General features: G+C 40.9%; 1 protein-coding gene across 1 annotated transcript in view; it reads left to right on the top strand.

Moving 5' to 3' along the window:
* The window catches only part of CHST9 (carbohydrate sulfotransferase 9), a 288995-nt gene extending 269226 nt beyond the window's left edge, over window positions 1-19769 (top strand). Inside the window, exon 6 of the mRNA XM_063076908.1 lies at window positions 18678-19769. Within this exon, the coding sequence (XP_062932978.1) occupies window positions 18678-19769 (1092 nt within the window). The remainder of the gene's footprint in view (window positions 1-18677) is intronic.
* Window positions 19770-20173: the final 404 nt, after the last annotated feature.

Below are 20173 nucleotides of genomic sequence, written 5' to 3'. Positions count from 1 at the left end.
CCAGTATTTTTCTCTCCATTTTATAGAGGTGGAAACTCAGAAGCAGAATCAGGTTTAGTAATTTTCCAGGGCCTGCCATGCTTAGCACTAAATTAATCATAATAATGTTAGCATTACTGATATATGCTTGATGAGCTTTCTGTGTGTAGGCACTATGTTAAATTTTACATAAAACTATCTCATCTGAACATCACAGCAGTAACCCTGTGAGGTCGATATAAATCAGGGGATTCGAGCTTAGTGAGGTTAAGTAGCTCACCCACGAGCACGCCCTTGGTAAGTTGGTTACACCAAAACTGAAGCAGGCAATCCAGCTGTACAGTGCAAGCACCAGCCACTGTTCTATGCTGCCTGAAACACCTTTATTTAAAGGCACACTCCTGGCGAGTGGCAGAGCTCAAATCTGAATGCAGGTGTATTTCATTCTGAAACCCTTTCCCTCCACCATTATGCTGTACTACTACTTCCTTTGGAAGTTGTCCTATTAATTAAAGGTTCCCATTTGTGACCACCCTAATCAGCACCTTAATTTTGACACCAGCACTGAAGCAATTGGTTATAAGACCTGAAATACAGATATATATGATGTGGTATGTCTTTTTCAAAATGTTTTAACAATCAAGATGAGCATGCACTTACTCTGGGGTCCCTGTTGAGCATTAAATTACTTTTTTAATTAAGTAAGTGAAAAATCAAGTGAATCTGGTCTAAAAGAAAACTGTTTTTCACCTGAAAAGAGATTAAAAACTGGGGGAAAAGTACACACTTGGATAATCTGTTCCCTGCTGGCAATTTTCCTTGGCAGAGCCCAGATAGAATTATCATGGACATAAAATGAGAATTGAAGTAGAAACCTATATTCTCACTGACTATAAAATGTTCTCTTGCTCTTTTATTTTCCAGAGAAGTACCTTCTAAAAACTCTCTTAAAAGTTCTTGATTGCTAATAATAACAGTGTCATTGTATATGTACTTATGTGAGAAAATATAAGATACAGAAACTATACTGAAAATATGGCATCTGTTAAAAAGAATAAAAATAGTTAATTTACTATCTGATGTAAATGATTCACACCACCTAAAATGCTATCACTCCATGGGCCAGTAAAATCTACTCCATGAATAATTTTCTACTCAATCTGTTTCTCTTCTTTTTCCTCCTCTTTTTTGTGTTTTTCTAATTATATCCCTCTATACTTGCTAGCATATGTACCTGAAGATGTGCTGAATAACTGAAATTTTTCATCTTAGCAGATTTTGTTAGCAAAATGGTTGGTACCGTTATTTGGGATTTTTCTCTCAATACATAGCAATAAATCTCAGTAGCCAAGTTCTACTAGCCAGGAGCACAGTTAGTAGACACCCTTCAGCATTTGGTAACGCCAACACCACCTTCATGTAGAAAGTCTTCCATTCACTTCTTAGGAAGCCATTGTCAAAATGGGCCACAGAGCCAATCTGTCAGGATTGAATATACATTCTAAAATACAGTATTTTCCTGTCTACCTTTAAACTATTTTACTCATGTTATTCTTTTTTCTCATGATAAGGAACTGAATAAAGGCATCAAATGAAAAGTGGATATGTTCTGGGATTGTGTGAAAGAGGCATTTGAGTACTTGTCGTTTTTCATAAAAGTTACTTGTTGATATGAAAAAGTTGTGTTTTAAAAAGTAGTGATCAGTAGTACCAGGCCAATTCTGTAAAATCCATGTTATACATATAGGGTCTAGATCCCTTAGAGCAGATACCCTCATATCTCCATCAATGGACTCCTCTGATATTGTGTGTAGAATTTGTGTATATCTGCATTTTGCTGAGGAAAATGCTCCCTGGTGACCATCAGAACCTCAAGAGTGAAGTAAAGTACCCCTGAGAGTTTTCTATCTCTCACTAGAGAAAGTGACCACAGTTGTGCATAAATAGAGATCAATTTTATTTCAGCTTTATTTTGTAAAGCAGCACTTATCAGAAAATGAATTTCTGGGAAAGAAAAGAAATGGAGACAAATAGTGAAAATTCAGAGGATCTAGTGGAAGCTACCTCATTGTTACTATCCTTAATGTAGAAAGAGTTATTATCCACATAAGTGTTACGTAACATTCTGTGGTCGATCATCAAACAAAGATGGAATAAACAGGATTCTTCAATGTTTCATCATTGGTAAGTGCCTTGTTCAAAATGTATTAAAAGGGAATATTTTCATTATACTATTACTGGATAATTCAATTAGGCCAATGTTCTGTGGATATGGAAAAATGTAATTTACTATGTTGAATGATTAGCCAATCAGATTTCTCTCATTTTCTAAGGCAATGGATTGACTAAAATGTGACCATAAACAAAATAGATTTTATTAGGCATAATCTACTTTGTAAACAAATGAAATTAATTCTTTGCCTGACCTAGAGCTTTGAAAATGAAAGACCCAAATTGAACACATGCTTCCAATTTTGATTCTGTTACTAAGATGACACTTAATATAAAAGTTACAATTTAACTTCCCCTCAAGTATTTCATACTTGAGACTAAATGACTCTTAGAAACATGTTCATCAACAGATGGAAGGCACTTATGGCCTCATAAACTCCAAAGCAAGGAAATTATCTCAGCAAAATAGAAAGAGATTACAATAAAGTCTCATCTGGTTATCTCAGAGATGATTGATGCACTGCATATTGGTTCAGTGATGCAATGAATATTGACAGATAATCACCCTTCTTCATACAACAGAAATACTGAAGAGACAAATGCCAATGATGTATGCTTTTAATCAATCAATAAGCAATTTCATTCAACACATGCCCTGTATTTAGAGCTGTGCTAAGTGCTATAGAGTATGTAGAGGAAAGTGCCTGTTCCAAAGGGGTTTTATAATTTGAAAGGAAAGACTAGCATGTCGGTGATAGAAAGCCATGGAAACCAGGTTCTCCAGTCCCTGGGAATTTATCAGGGATTGAAAGGTACCTTCAACTTGCCTTCTTTCATCACAGACTCAAGCACACAGCTTACAAGTTCCCACGTGTTTTTGCATGTTTTCCCAGATTTGCAAGTGCTGAAATGCCAAGATATAAAATACATTTTCTTGAAAAGGCCAACGTGGATGGAGTGAAGACATCACCACTCCATAACCACCAAGTCTGGATGTGTTTCTGATGGTGATGTGGAGTCAGAAGAGGAGATATAGATGCCATGAAGACAAGGAGCTCTGTTCCAAGCCTGGCATACGAGCTGATCAGATGATCACAACTTCTGTGTGGTCAGTGTGACATGAAGAGAGACCCAAAGATCAGGCAGGGCTAGCTTACATTGTGGTTTAGCAGAAGCAAGAGCCCAGTACCTTGGCCATGTTCAATAAAGCGTCAGTCCTTGGTACTCAACATATATAATTCAAATTGGAGAAGAGAAGCAACCAAAGGTTGGATGATGTCCACCGTTCATTCTAACTGGAGTTGACTCAGACACATTTGGCCACCTCAAGGTGGCTCAGCACGAAGGGTGGTATTTGCTTGGATCTAATGGCAAGGAAACACTCTTGTAATTACAGATGTGATGTCACTGAGAGACAAATATGCATTGTGTAGTGAGAAACATACAGTTTTGGAGCCAGACAAGTCTGGATTTTAATCCCAGCTCTAGCAATTGTGGGTTGTAAGATGCTGAGCACATTTAATGGCGATGTGATCACAACCACCTGCCAGAGCTGGAGTGAGGTTTTAATTCAATTGTGCAGCAGGTGGCACATGAGAAGCACTCAGTGGATATTCATTCAACAACCACTCTCACCACTCACCCTCTCCTTGCAGCCTTTAACTAAAGGAAAGTGGAGCCCTGGCAGGGATCGAAACAGACAGACAGACATTCCCTGCCATAAGGACATTCCTCTTCACTCAGGAGGAAGCATGCTCTGGATCTGGGGATCTCATATATGGGGTGAGGCATGAGAGTCTTCCTGCTGGTCTGGTGAACTGACCCAGAAGTACAAGCCTTTTCTTTGGTTTCTACAGATGAATGGTGCTCAAATCCATACACTTTCATCATGTTATAGTATGGGCCACAGGCATATGGTTATGGGGGGCATCCTAGGAAAATTCCTTGTGTGGATCCTGAGACTTTCTTTCTCTTGCTATGTACAATCTGTTGTCCCTTGTGTGGGAAGTAGATGGAGTTAATAAACTGTGATGTTACTTCTGAGCGAGTTGCACCAAGATGTGTTCGTTCCTTCCAAGAAGCAGATTACAGAATTGTAGTGAGGAAAAGAGGTGATAATTGAGTCTGACGGACCTGTAGAGAATTGCTTGCTTGCTTTATAATATCAGTGTCTCTAGAAAAGATCGGGTAGAATCCTGTCCATCAGTGTCTACTTATGAAAGAGAACTGTATTTGGATGTCACTACCAGCCCTGCCACTGTCACTGCTGCTCTGACATTTGGCACTGCTTTGCCCAAGGCTTAAGCAGTTTTGGACTAGTAGGTAAAGGCTGGGGGAAGAAACAGGCCCCAAGTATATGCTGCTTCCTGGGACTTAGGCTCTGCCTACAGGAGGTGACCAAAGGGGTTGCAATGCCCGCAGATCCCCTCCCCTTGGCCAGTTGCACAGTTGCACTTACTGAGGCTGGGCGCAGGTGGCCGGCGCCCCTCTGGGAACCTCCCATGGCCAGGAGGAGCTCATTCTACACCAGCTCTGGGGAATGAAGTTGTACAGACACTGAAGAATCTCACCCTCAGGCCAACAGAGCAGGAGCAGTGCAGCTCAGCTCATACCTACCCTTGTAAAGAAAGAAGGAAAAAAAGAAGAGACTGGGGCCATGGCTGCTACTAGTGGCCATTCCATTAACATCTTAAATCAAGTATAGTTGTTTCCAGGAGAGACAAACTATTTTGGAAGCCCCCTAAAAGCTTCAAAGCTTAAAAATAATGAAATAAGTTTCTAAAGATAAAATTGATCAAATGTATTTGAATGCATGTCCTATATCCTTCCTTTGTATTCTTTCCCAGACTGAAACTCTGAAAAGAAACCCTGGTCAGTGTGGCCACAGGATCCCCATGGCATGATCTGCTGCCACAGATAACACTCTTCCTAACTCAGGGCCTAGATAACCCATGGTAGCACCGAAGTGTGAGCCGTCTGCACTCAGCTGGGGTTGGGCGAGGCTTTGGGGAGACTGCCTTGAGTAAAACTGAGTTGTCAGATATGCAGGAGACATAAGCCAGAGGGGCATATGTGTCATTCAAAGGTGCTGACACAGGCAAATCTGATCTGGGGCTAGCAGATGCTTAACCAAATGAGACAAATGGAATACATTCCCACCAATGTCACTGCTGCTCTGACACTTGGCATTGCTGCTGCCAGGGTCAAGTGGCTTGGGACTAGTAGGCAATGCGTAGGAGGAGAAGCAGGACCTTGGGTATATGCTGCTTTCCGGGATTGGGCTCTCGCTCATGCTGAGGTCCCCAGCTCACCACTCTCTTGACTCAGCTATCCTCTTCGACTTCTATTCTGCTTCTCTTTGTGCCTGCTGCTCTCTCCCTCCCTCCCTCCCTCCCTCTCTCTCTTTCTCTCTCCCTCCCTCCCTTCCCCCCCATAACTGGGCTATCCTCACCATATTTTCCAGTTTAGAGCCCAGAGGGAAGATAGAGTGATTGATTTAGCTAGTTACTCTCTGCCCACCTGGGAAGCATCTCTGCTCTCGGCCCCCTCCTTGGTTGCCCACTGGCCTACGGAGGAGCTGCCCCTAGGTCAGGTGCCCACTCCCAATTGAATTAGTGTCCACCCTATCACTGCTTTTGTGCACAGGGCCTGTTGCCATGGTCATTTCAATCTGAAGTTGATAAAGCAGGCATTACAGATGATATGCCCTGTATTGAGGGAAAATCCAAAGAAGAAAGGCACAGGGATAGGACGCATTAACATTTGGGGGAAACCTACTATATGTTTATAGTCAGCACTATTCTCTTAGGCAGTATATTTCAAACACCATACTGGCACTTTTTAACTGCATCATTATCCTAAATAATTCTCAAAAAGACTTATCTTTCTCCACCACAGAATGTCAGAATCAGAGGGCTGAGATTTTAGCGTGGCTCTTGGTAAAAGTGTCCAAAGAGGCCTCCTGTCTCAAGTTGGTGCTAAGTCTTAGGACCGCCTTCTCTGAACAAGAGAATATGTACAAATCTACAAAGTCTATGTTAATTCAGTAGGACTAGGGTTCCATCTAGTTTTAAGGTGTTCTTTTTCTTAGCCTTATTTGTGTGGATAGAAACAAACACACACCGTGGACACGTCACAGGGAGAGTGACTACGGTAACACAGAATTGGGATCTCTAAAGGGAACCCTTCTACATTGTTGGTGGGAAGGTAAACTGGTACAGCCATTATGGAGCACAGTATGGAGGTTCCTCAGAGAACTAAAAATAGTTCTGCTTTGCTACCCAGCTATCCCACTGCAGGGTATATACCCAAAGGAAATGAAATCAGTGTATCAGAGACACCTGCACTCCGACGTTCATGGCAGCACTATTCATAATAGCCAAGAGATAGGTTCAACCTAAATACCCGTAAAGGGATGAATGGATAAAAAAAACTGTAGTACATATACACAATGGAATACTATTCAGCTATAAAAAAAATGATATCTTATTTGCAGCAATATGGATAGAACTGGAAAACATCAAGTCAAGTGAAGTAGGTCAGGCATGGAAAGAGAAATACTGCATGATCTCACTCATATGTGGGATCTAAAAAAAAAGTGGTTCTCATAGAAGTGGAGAGTAGAATAATGATTACCAGAGGCAGGAAGGGGTGGGGGGTGGGGGAGGAGAAGCGGTGGACTAACAGGTACAAAACTACGCTATCTCCCCTAAGTGAATCATTGTGCAATATATGTATGTATTGCAACAATATGCTGTGCCCCACAAATATGTACAAGTAAATGTTAAAATAAAAATAAAAACAAAAGAATTGGGATCTCTTACAAGACTGTGCTTGGGATCCTGGATCCCAGCCAATACTATCACTCCCATTTCAACATGCCCAAGAATAGTTATTAGGATTCCCTCTTTAAAAATGAGAAATCAGAGAATCAGGAATGTTATAGTCAATAAAATTGACTATAACAGAGCTGAACGTGCCTCCCCACATTTCTTCACGTTTCCTTGCACTCTGGCCAGACTTCCAAGTGACTGCCTGTACCTGTGACTCTGCCTGAGCGAGTCCACCCTAGAGTCACCACAGTCTCCCCCAGAAGCCTTCAGCCATGCTGATAGGACTTGGTAGAATGACCGAGGGGCACATGTCCTACATTGCTTGATATTTCCTTGTATAGTCTGTGTCTGCTCTTCCCTATCTCACTTCCCTGCTCTCCTGCCATTATTTCCTGGAATCAACTCTAAATTAACTACTTGCACTCAAGTCCTTGACTAAGAATCAGCTTCTGTGGAAACACAAATGAGGACACTATTCTAAATCACCCAGCTAGGTGGGGGACCTGGTTGGTCTGACCCAAAAGTCAATGTTCTTGTCCTTTGCTGATCTACCCGGCCACCATGTTCCTGTCCTCACAACAGCTTTCTTCTTTCTTGAAGTCTCCATCCCATGGCTGCACCCCGATTCCCTCCTCCAGGGCTGGCTCATGTCTCTGGCCCTCCCTGGCCTCGTGGTGCACCCCAGTCAATCCCCAATTCCTATCACCTCCTGGACTCATCTCCTTTGCCTGTGAAGACGTTGTCCTTGGTAATCCATGCCCCTAAAACTTCCTCCCCACAAAAGAAAACATTATACTTAGGTCTTGCAACTCAGAGCAGCTGGTTTCTTGCTCCCTACCATACTCCTGTGAACAAGAGCAAGAGCTCTGCTTACCAACTGTACTCTCTAGACCAAAGTGTCGGAGCAGGTCCCCTCCTCCCTTGCCCTCCAGAACCCTCTCAGTCTCACACCCTGCTGTTGGTGTTCGTCCTACATGCAAGGGGAGGATAGCCTGGATGAACAACACTAATTCTAGAAAGCCAAATGTCTGAAGATATTAAAGAGCCATATCCTGAATCTATTAGATATATATATATATATAAAATTCCAATGAAACATTAAAGCTCTGAGTCAAACATCCACTTATTCTACTTCTTTTATGCCTAATGTAATTGACTGGAATTTGCCATTTCCATCCACGTTTAACACATGCAAACACAGCCTAGGAGATAAAATAATGAGGACCAAACATTTTGAATGTATTGCATTTATCAAGTTACAGCTCCACATTAAAGTTTTGAGTTTCTTTAAAAAGCAAGATGTTCTGCTAAATAAAGTTTACTAGGTTGGAATTAGAGAACTGAACTATATTCCTAACTCCCTCATTGACTTTCCAGAGTGACCTTAGGCAAGTTATTACACGTCTATCTTAATTATTTATCTGCAAATTTGAAAACAAAAGAATAGCCTCATTTTTCCTACAAAAATTGGAATGATAAATCTATACAAGCATATTGAACCCCCCGGGGAAAAGCCTTATCTACTTATATATGAGGGTACTTTGAAAAGTTCTTGGAAAGATTTGTATTATCTCTTAATTCTATTTTTCCACTAACTTTTTGCAGTACCCTTGTACATTAAGGTTATGTCTGTTTTCAGCTTCTGATCGTTCTACCAAACCAGAGAACAGCACTATTCTCAATAGAAACTTCCCCTTGACGATCACATTGTGTTAAACCCTCAGTCCTCATATTTTAAGCTTATTTGCCTTCAAGGGAAAAAATAGAGAGAGGAATTAAATCCAAAATTAAAAGAACCGGTAAATAAAATCATAATTTTAATCCTTGCCACCAAGTTGACCATAGAAATGAGCTTTGTTGGATCAGCTTGAATAGCCTCACTACAGAAACAACTGTTTTGAATTTAAGCAGTTTAAAAATTTTGAAGGTCATAACTTAGGACTAAAATTGACTAGTTTCCCTCTTTACCCACTGGCCTCATGTGTTTGTGATTTTTTCCCATTACCCACAATTGTGCTTTCTTTTCTTCAGTTTTCTTCTTTGCCTTTGCTCCCCTTCAGTCGATCTTTTCCCTCTCATTTCTGTCTCTCAACCGTCTTTGCCTTTCTCTTTTCTTCCACTGATATTTATCACCATTGAACATGTATCACACACTCAACTTTGCTACGTGTTATATGCAAGAGAGGGAAGAGGAGGTTGAGATGAAAAAAAGCAGATAAAAAACTAATATTTACCTAGAAAATGCTTGTCACATAGAAGTTGCTCAATAAATAAAGACTTGTTGACTAAATCAATAACAATACCTAATATTTATAGAGAACATACTTTGTGTTAAGCAATTTCTACGTGCGTTTTCTGTAATGCAACTATCCCACAAGGCAGATGCTATTATTATCTCTATTTTACAGACAAGGAAACTGAAGCTTAGAAAGCAAAATAGATTCACCAAGTTACCCAGACAGAGAACAACACAACTGGGATATAAAGCCAGTTCCATTTGACTCAAAAATCCGGGTTCTTAACTGCCATGCTCTCTTGTAACAGGTACTTTCCTGACTCCAATTCATTTAATGGGGTTGGTATATGATACATGACTAAGATGGAAGTTGGAGACACAACTCTAGCAATAGCTCTGTTAACTCGAGCAAGTTATTTAAATTCTCTAAACTTCAAGTCCTTCATCTGTAAAATGAGCATATCTTTATCTGTCTTTGGGTTGATGCAGCAAAGTCAGCGTGCTCCATGCCTCAGCCTTTTACCTAGGCAAGCAAAATGGGGAATATTCAAGAGAGAGGAAATAAGTCCCAGAAACAGAAAATGGAAATGATTTTGTATGGCACAAACTTTCTCCTGGAAACTTCCTCACCTCCAAGTAGGATTAAACATCCCTTTTTTATGCTCTCTTAGTGTCATATTCTTCCTCTCTTATCACTTGCCGTTAGAATGGTAATTCTTGGTTTTCTTATCTGTATCTCCCTTCTCTATCCTGACCCTGAGGCTAGCCCGTAAAATCAGGGACTGAGCCTGTCTTGCTAGCTATACCTCCAATGCGCAGCCCAGCGCCTGGCACACAGTTAGTGTTCAGGAAACGTTTGTTCAGTGAATAACAGAAGGTGAAAAGGTTGGGGTGAGGATAGAGAAGAAGAAGGGGCAGATGGCACTGGATATTAGGACTGTAAACTCACAGTCTTCCCAGTTGTCTCCATGATCTGCTGGAAATGTGGTCAAAGTCTACCCCTCTCCTAACTATGCCATCAGCTCCTGTGGCATAGAGGGGCCAGGCAGAGACCCACTGATTTGTATCCCAGAAAGGACTGACTTTCCAGCATCCCAGCCACTCCCATCATTAATCCTATTAACAACTAGAGACAATCAGGTCTTCATGGTGGTAAGAAGAAACATAGCTGCGCTCATATCTAGATTCAAGAGAAATCACCAAAGATACATTATTAAAAGTAATATAAAATTAAACTAGTAAAATGTTAAAGCTAAATGATATGAAGGGGAGAAATCACCATCTAATCACCAATATTATCACCATCAAATTTGTCCGATTGCCCACCCAGGTCTCCCCATAACAGACACATTCTGCAGTGTTTAGGGCCCTTTCAGAAATGGCACCAGCAGTACACATTTGTAGTCAGCATGAAAGGCACATAGACAACATGCACATTTACCCTAACTGTCATATTTCAATTCTTTAAAAGCAAAAAGAAAAAATTTGCTTCTTAGCTGAAAGCAAATAAATTGTTCCTCAAAGATGGCCATAATACTCTCACTTACCATGTGCATTTTGCTTACATTAACTCGTTTAATCCTCACCACCTTTGAGGTAGTTACTACTGTTATCCCCACTTTTCAGATAAAGTAACTTAAGTCCCAGCAAGGCTAAGAGACCTACCCACAGTCACATGCCAGGTGCTGGCCCAGTGAGCTCCCAACCCCAGGCAGGCCATGCCCTTACCCACTTCAGTGTCCTGCCTTTCCTACAGTGCCTGTCCTTTTCAGGAGAAACTGGAGATCCAAACTTCTCCTACAACTCAAGGTTGGGTCCAGCCCCAGCCCCGCGGCTGCCAGTGGAGGAACTGCTACATTCCCACCTCCTTTGGATTCAGAAACTGGAAAAAAAAAGGTGTTTGTGGGTTTTGACCTCATCCACACATCTTCCTGCTGCATCTGTGGTGTGGACTGGAATCGTGGAGGTGCCTGACTGCTCCTGAACAAGGAAGGAGAGTCCCGGCCCCTTACAGAACTCAGACCAGAAGAGGAGAATGTTTATTTGCAGGACCCTTCCCAGACGCCTCCTCCCCATCACCATTCTTCCACTGGGGGTGTCTTCCATTCCCTGCCCTAGATCCCCCCCCCCCGCCACCTCCTCTGCAAGGGACAGTGAGAACAGGAAAAGTCTTTGAGCGTAGAAAAAAACTGGGCTCATGAATTTTCCCTTTTTCTCAAGCTGTGTGCCTTGAACAAGTTAGTTAATAGTTCTGAGACTCCATTTCTTCATCTGTAAAATGGAAGGGAAGGGTTACCTTGGCCATGGGTGGTAGGTAGTGGGTGTTATGGGTCTGGCACATAGCAGGCACTCAGTAAACGGCAGACTTTGTAATCGTGACTACTGCCCTCCCTGAGCAGTGCCTTCGAGGCCCACAAATTCACTCTCACCTTCACCAGCCAGCAACTCCCAAATCTGTACACGCAGCTTTGGTGTCCTGACAGCTATCTCCAGCTCTCCCAAAGGCACCTCAAACGCAAGAGGTCTGAAATTGAAGATCGTGAACACCCACTCCGTGGTCTCCCGTCTCCTCTCTCTGGGAAGTGGGGAGCTGCTCTTCATACTTCCTTCACGTTCACTCTTTCAATTTAAATTTGTCTCAAATAATCCCCTTTTTCTTCATTCTTACCCCACTGTCTTAGTTGTTCTCCTAAGAATTCCTGATGGACAATGACGGCGGTCTTCTAGGTGATCCCCCTGACCCAATGCACCCCTCCTGCTGCTACTAGAATGTTCGTTCTAAGTCGTGAATCCATCATTGCCTTGTGGAAAATCCCCATCCCCTATGTGGCAAAGTGCAGACTCCTTATATGAGCCCAGGCCCTCCTGCGATGACTCCAAGCCCACCTGCCTTCCCCTCCTTTCTGAACCAGGTCCCCATAGTGGACTCTCAATGTCGACATGCATAGCCCTTTCCATCCCTGGCTTGTCCACTTGGCAGCTTTCCAATCATCCTCCCAGACTCATCTCAAGAATCGCCTCCAAAAATCTCTTTAATGAAATTAAGCACTCTTTTGTCTGTTTCCCAAATATCTTTTCATTAGGGAAGTTATCACATTTTTTCCTAAAGAGCTTATTTTTATCAACCCAATTAAACTTTGGCTTCCTTGAGGGGGCATAAATGTTATCTATTTCATCCTTATTAACACAATGTCTAAAACAGCGTACAGTAGTAGTTCAATACCTATCTGCTGAATGAATGAATGATCAAAATTTTCAAGTTCTATGTATAGTTTCCATCAGCCCCACAATGATAAAGTCTTACAAAAATACAGCATTTGTCAACAGCATAAAACCAATGTAAGTATAGTTGCCTGAATAAGGACAGTACAGGAATGATATTGCTTCTTCAATTAAATTCAGTATGTGTTTTTAATGCAAGATACTAGAACAGGTGCTAATTGGGGTTATATAGATTTATAAGACTGCACACTGACATTTAATAAAGTAAAACAAATTAGAGAGATAGTCACCTAAACAACTAACTATAACAACTATGCAGAGTAAAAAGTGCTAAACAGAGGACTTAACACAGAAGCTGGGCCAGTCTTGTCTTCATATCCTGCACTACCATTTCTGTTCTCACAGACTCTGATAGCATGCTGCCAGAGCCTTTTCCACTATGATAATAGATTCTAACTGTGCAATTATTTGCTTAATATATCTTCCCTGTAATAATATCAGCTCTGTGTGAGCAAAGACCATACTTGTCTTATCTACCACGCCATCTCTGTCCTCTAGCACATCACCTGAAGTGTAGAAAGCTTTCAGCAACCATGTTGGGGAGGAAGGAAGAGCAGCTCATTTCAATGTTTAGGACCAGAGAGGAGTTCACAGAAGAGGTCTACTGACCCAGAGGCCTGAAAAATAACAAGAATGAGGTTTTCAAATCTATCACAGAGTCAATGAGTGTTCCACACACTTTTCCCATTGGATTTCTTTGAATACTCATTTTTTTAATCTGTAGTTTGATATCTTTCAATTAACTTGGCAATATCCATTCTTTAAAGGTTTTTGTGGCTTTCTGCCATAGCTTACAATTTGGCTCTGTTTAAAAGGGTTTCTCATGCATCTGGCGAGGGCCTTCTTCTGAGTGGGAACTCTACAGGGTCTCATGGTGATGCAGGCAGTCACGTGGTGAGGGGTGCAAGAGCTCTTTCATGTGCTCACTTGCTCTCCTTATAAAACCAACAGTCCACACTCATGACAACCAATTAAACCATCAACCCATTACTCCATGAATGGATCATTCCACTCGAGTGGACAGTCCTCATGATCCAATCACCTCTTAAAGGCCCCACTTAAAAAAAAGGTGGGGGTTCTCCAATGAAAGAAATCAAATAACAGTGTAAGCTGGAATAAAATTACTTTTGTCACAGATGGTACAGAGTAAGCACTAAAAACGTTCTGAAGGGAGCAGAATAACTTACTGAAGACCTGGGTGGTTTTCATGGAAAAAGTAGAATTTTTAATTGAGCTAGAAGATTTTGAAAATTTTAAAAAAGGGGGAGAACATGGGTGGGGGATGCCAAGAGCTCAGATGGAAGTAAGTAGAGGACAGAATATGTGTCAGGAGAGAAGCAAAAAACCAAGTGGGAAAAGGCCCAGCAGTGCCAGGGTACAGCTGAGGAATTGGGACTTCAGGTTATATCTAGTGGATCCAGTCCAGAATGTTAAGGGGTAAAAAATAAAATGTTTGGGGAAGACTAATTTAGTAATAACTTGCAGGGAGACTAATTAGGAGGATATGAAAGAATATCCAATTAAGAGGTAATAAATTAAGAAGATAAAAGAAGCATCATGAAATGAAAAATAACCAATTTACTTTTTGATTGTTAAAGCATCTCTCAGATTTTGTGAGAGGATGACCAGAAAGTAATAGGAAGCATTTCAGAAATAGAAAAGAGCACAGGAAGAGCCGTTCATAGAGGGAACAGGATAAGTTTGGCTTTATACATGTTTGCTTTACGGATAATCAGAATAAAGTGCCCAAAGAAAATGGAGATGTAAGATTTTACTATTTTTGTTATTGTTGTTATTATTATCATTATGATTAGGGTGATTGGAATTCATTGGTATAAGCCTTAAATTTAAAAATGTCATCAGCTTTGATTTTGGTAGTCCAAATCCCTCAGCGCTGAAAAGGCTTTGCTATGATAGAGAGGAAATGGAGTGTGGTGGGGTATGTGTGGGATGTCACCACGTTCTAACAACATATGTCACAAGGTCAGTGATAGTGAGATGAGGATTTCTGGAAGTAGGTCTGCTGGCCATCCAAGAGGACTCGTGGGCTGCTGGTGCCACTACTTTAGAGAATGAACCCTTTTTCCATATCAGAGTAGAGGAAACTGAATAAATAAACTAACAGGAGACTGAAGTCTAATCTATAGAGTAACAAACCTTTCCCTTATGCGGTTATCTCCCTAGCCAAAGAAGTCTTTAGAAAGTTGCTTGGTGAACATAGACTTCCAGCACAGGGAAGTGGATAAATGTGGAAAATATTTCATCTGGTCCATATGAGGGCTGTGTGTCATGCCTACCTGTAGTGATTGAATTATGTCCCCCCAAAACATCCTGAAGCTTGAATTGTATCCCCAAGTTTTATGTATTAGAAACTTAGCTTCCACTGTGACTGTTAAGAGGGTGGGACCGTGCAGTAGTGAATGGATTAAAACTAGTGGTTGGGGGCGTGGTTCTAAGGGCTTTAAAAGAAGAGGAGAGTCTGTTTCTCTCTCTCTCTCTCTCTCTCTCTCTCTCTCTCTCTCTCTCTCTCTCTCTCTCTCTCTCTCTCTCTCTCTCTCTCTCTCTCTCTCTCTCTCTCTCTCTCTCTCTCTCTCTCTCTCTCTCCTTCCACCATCTTGCAATGTAAGGCCCCTGGGTCACTGTCACCACCACCAGATGGACTCTGGACTTCCCAGCCTCAGAAACTGTAAGCTGTAAGCAATAAATGTCATTTTTCTTTACAAATCACCCAGTTGCAGGTATTTTGTTATAGCAACATAAACGGACTGATACACCACCCTACATCTGAGTTCTGTCTCTTCTTGCTAAAATATTCAAGCCCAACATATTTGGTGTCTTTCTCCCTGGGACAGGATGAGAGGAACTCTTCAGGGCTTGTCTTGCATTTTGTTTACTTTCCTTTGTTACACCCTAGTTCCGTTGTCCCCAAATGCCACCCCTGCCTGTGGAGTGCCTGGGGAGCTTGTTCCAGTTAGAATCAGGAGCCTCGTGCTCAGAGATCCTGATTCAGTGTGTCTACAGTAAGGCTTGGCACTCTGGGTTGCTGGCAGTACCGAGTGACTTTGAACCAACCTCATTGGGCAGGCAGGTAAGGCTATAAGCCTCCCCGCCTACTTTAGCAAGAGCAGCTTCCCACGTGCCTGTTTTATTTGTTTTCTCTTCTGCCAAAGATTTGTTTGAATTTAGATTTTCAGCACCTTAACAAGAATTGGTCAATTATTTATCTGAGTTAACCTTGACCTTTCGATTAACACCGTTTGTTTTTTTTTTGTCAAGGTCATAATCCAATTGTTTGGAATCCCCCCATTAAACTATAACCTCATTCACTCATACAACAATTATTTATTGATCATCACTATGTGCAAGGCACTGAGCCAGGTAACATAGAGAACAGGAGAGATAAGACCTCTGCAGTTCTCTTCTAGTGCCATGGAGGTGGAGTGGGGTGAACAAAAGCCAATATAGAAGTAAATAAATATGATCACTTCACATCGTGATTAGTGCTATCAGGAAAATAAGCAAAGTGCTGTGGGAGAGAATCTTGGGGGAACATAACTTAGCGTGGATTGGGAAAGCCTCTCTGGAGGTGACTTTCTAACTAAGAGCTAAAGTATGAAGAACCAGTCAAGCTGGCTGCCAAGAGCCTGGATGACAAAGTAAAAGGTGGTCCAAGCATTGCAAAACAGGAAATAACAATGTGCTGGAAGGTTAGCTGGTAGTGGTCTGAGAAGTGATGGGATGGCGCAGGCTGTAGTACTGGTCAAGGTTCATGGGAAGAGAATTCTTCTGTCCCAGATGAGCAGTCAAAGCACTGAGAGTTCACTGGATGTCGGAGCCGCTGCACAGAATAGCAAGGGTAGGAACAAAGAAGCAAAGTCTGAGTTAGAAGCTGAAGTCCTCAGCGCAAAGAGTGGAGAGATCAATGGTTAAGGCAGATGACGGCATGAGGAGAAGGAAAGGGAGGCTCAACAGGGCACGTGTTTCACAGAAGCAGGCAGTTTTATTGGGCGATATCCTGGAAGCAGCAGAGGACTGCAAGAAATAGCTCCCATCTTCTGGCCTGAGGGACAAGTGCCTCAAGGAAGAGAAGTTTCTTCTACTTGAGAAAGTGCAAGGGAGGTGGAATCTTGGGGGCCAGCCAGGTTTCATTTAGAGAAGTGCATGGAAACAAACATTCCAGAAGTCCCTGGAGATTAGAGGGGAATTTGATGACCACAGGGCAGAAGGCCCAGAGGGCACAGAAAGGCTGATCTTGTTTTTGTTTTTATTTGTGGAGCAGAGGAGAGAGCAGTTTAAGGCATAAGTACAGACACACAGATCACAGTCTGGATAATAATGGACAACTGGGAAACCTTGAAATTCACTAGGTCACTGGGATAAAATATTATTACTACCACAAAACAACAATAATGGTGATTATTATTTATAGTGGTAATAGTTGAAGAAGTAGTAGCAGAAGTATTGTGGCAGTTTTATTTCACACTTGTGCATCAAATTTTATACTATTGGTGACAACTTCATAGACTACAAATCACTGATCAGAGTAAAGTGAATACAGAGCTTTGAAGTCATCATGGCAGTCTCTGAAGATGACAGCAGACAAATCATTTTAAAGTTGAAACCCCAAGTGGTATGGAAGATTTGGGGCAGCTGTTTTATGGGTTGTGTGGGGATCAGGGGGTTACTCTTGCACTAGAAAGAAGCAGCTCCCTTAAAACTCAGCTGGTGGAAGGACCAGATGTCTGGAAGTGGCTCCATCCACAGTTCTTCATTCCTCTGCACTTTTGCTCAATTTGTTAGAAAATTCCTAATCATTCTTGAAGACCTAATTCCATTCATTCGTTCATTCATTCATTCATTCATTCATTCAACAAATATTGGAGAGCAGCTACTGTAGGCTATAGACGATTCTAGACACTGGGGATACAATGGTAAATACACACACACACACACACACAGAGGTGTGTATATATTTATGTATTTACATGTATCTCCCCTAGGAAATTTTCCCCACCACTGTCTTTACCTCTAGGCTGGTGGTACCATGCATTACTTCCACAGCATATTATTTATTCATTATTTTTTTTGCAATAACATGCTGACTATTATATATATTTACATATATATCTCCAATTATATATACACATTATATATATATATATATATATATATATATATATATATATATATATATATATATCTCCAGTCCAGTTCTCTCTGCAACGATTCTTTTTAAGTCTAGTGAGATCATGCTATTTTCTACTCAGAGCCGTCCAAAGGCTCACTAGTTTACCAAAGTAAAAGCTAAAGTTCTTATCAAGTTTTGTTCCTGTCACAAGATGCCACCTTATAAATCCCATCTTCCATTTCTTTTCTTACCCAGCCACTGCAAGAGTTATAGGAAGGATATCGTCAGATGAAGGTTACATGGTAAATGGGCTGATTCATTCTGCTGGCAAGAGAATTAAATTTTCATTCTACTCTTGATATAATCTTACATAACAGGACATCAAGTAGACTTCTGGATTCCTTAGTCATTCTTCACTTGGGAAAGAGGGAAGGTCTCATACATGAATGAAATTGTATGATATTATGATTATAGTTCTCAAATTATTGTGGTAAATGATTTTAGAAAAGCAAAACACTTCCAAGGGGAAAAAATATATCACTTTTTGCAAGTACTTAGAAAATTGAAGTGGTCAGCAGGACTTTATAATTAGCCTTGCTAAAATTTTAAGTTGTAATTCGTGATTTTGAACTATTCTGTGCATTAGAGAGTGCCCCCAAGAACAACAAAAATTCCCATCCAAATACAGCTCCATTTTGTGTCTACATTCAGATGCACTGACTAAATGAGTACTTGAAGATAACACAGTCATTAATATTTTGAGAATCGTTGACACACAGAATGATTGAGTTACATTCTATTGCATTACAGGCAAAGCCAGGAAGAAAATTCAGAGCCCTTCCCGCTCCATTCTATGGATACCATTTTTAATTGTTAGGTTTGGTGTGAAGAAGCCTGCTACAGAGTGTATATTCAGCATGCCTTGCTAAATTGTTCTGGCAGCTTATGCTCTCCTCAATAGTATTTTAAAACAAATGTTAAGTTTCTTATCTAGTATACTTACACTTGTGAATGTGCTTTCAACATTTCTCTTTCTCTATTTCAACAGAACCCCAAGTTTCACATGCCTGAGAATCTGAAAGAAAAAAAGGAAAATCTTCTACTCAACTCTGAGAGGCCTACTAGGGTCCTAACGAAAACCAGCCACTCACAAGGAGAGGATCAACCTTTGAATAAGACCACAGGGTCACCAACAAATAAGTTGATTGAAAAACATCAAGGAGCTAAGACTGTCTTCAAGAAGTTCAGAAGAATGAATTGGCCATTGGACACTCGCCCTTTAAACAAAAGTTTAGTCAAAGACGACAAATGGAAGAAGACTGATGAGACCCAAGAGAAGCGCAGGTCTTTCCTTCAGGAGTTTTGCAAGAAGTATAGTGGAATGAGTCGTCCTCAATCACAGCTGTTTCATATGGTATCCAGAATCTATGTAGAAGATAAACACAAAGTCTTATATTGCGAGGTACCGAAGGCTGGCTGTTCCAATTGGAAAAGAATTCTGATGGTACTGAATGGATTGGCTTCCTCTGCGTATAACATCTCCCACAACACTGTCCACTACGGGAAGCATCTGAAAAAGCTAGATAGCTTTGACTTAAAAGGGATATATACTCGCTTAAATACCTACACCAAAGCTGTGTTTGTTCGTGATCCCATGGAAAGATTAGTGTCGGCATTTAGGGACAAATTTGAACACCCCAATAGTTATTACCACCCAGTATTTGGAAAGGCAATTATAAAGAAATATCGACCAAATGCCTGTGAAGAAGCATTAATTAATGGATCTGGAGTCAAATTCAAAGAGTTTGTCCACTATTTGTTGGATTCCCACCGTCCAGTAGGAATGGACATCCACTGGGAAAAGGTCAACAAACTCTGCTATCCATGTCTGATCAATTATGATTTTATAGGGAAATTTGAAACTTTGGAAGAAGATGCCAATTACTTTTTACAGCTGATTGGTGCTCCAAAAGAGCTGAAATTTCCCAATTTTAAGGATAGGCACTCTTCTGATGAAAGAACCAGTACTCAAGTCGTGAGACAGTACTTAAAGGATCTAACTAGAACTGAGAGACACTTAATCTATGATTTTTATTACTTGGACTATTTGATGTTTAATTACACAACTCCATTTTTGTAGACTGCATTCATTTTGTAAAAACACAGTATTCATGATGATGGGCTCAAATCAGCTACTGTAATATTCCTATAATTCTCTATATGAGAGAAATTTAACCAAGTGCAGTTGTCCTGATTTAATGAAGATGTTTACCAAATAATGTGATACCAATTGGCACACAGTAATAAGGAACATCACCTAACGGAGACATGTAAACAACTCGAGTTGTTCTAAAATGTTTGGAAAAGAGCTGCTTTTGCATTATGGATTATATTGTCGAAGTAATAACCTAGCCAGCTGTTACATTAGCTAAAACAGCCTCTTGGAATGACAGGAAAAGGATCTAAAATAGCATGAGTGTATGTCTATATCCTGGAATTTATTGTCTAAAGTGCATGAATATATTTTTAGCAGTCTGTGGCACA

Source organism: Cynocephalus volans, chromosome 13, assembly GCF_027409185.1.
Source record: "Cynocephalus volans isolate mCynVol1 chromosome 13, mCynVol1.pri, whole genome shotgun sequence".
Classification (NCBI taxonomy): domain Eukaryota; kingdom Metazoa; phylum Chordata; class Mammalia; order Dermoptera; family Cynocephalidae; genus Cynocephalus; species Cynocephalus volans.
The sequence above is the reverse complement of the archived record's forward strand: the minus strand, read 5'-3'. Positions and strand labels throughout refer to the sequence as shown.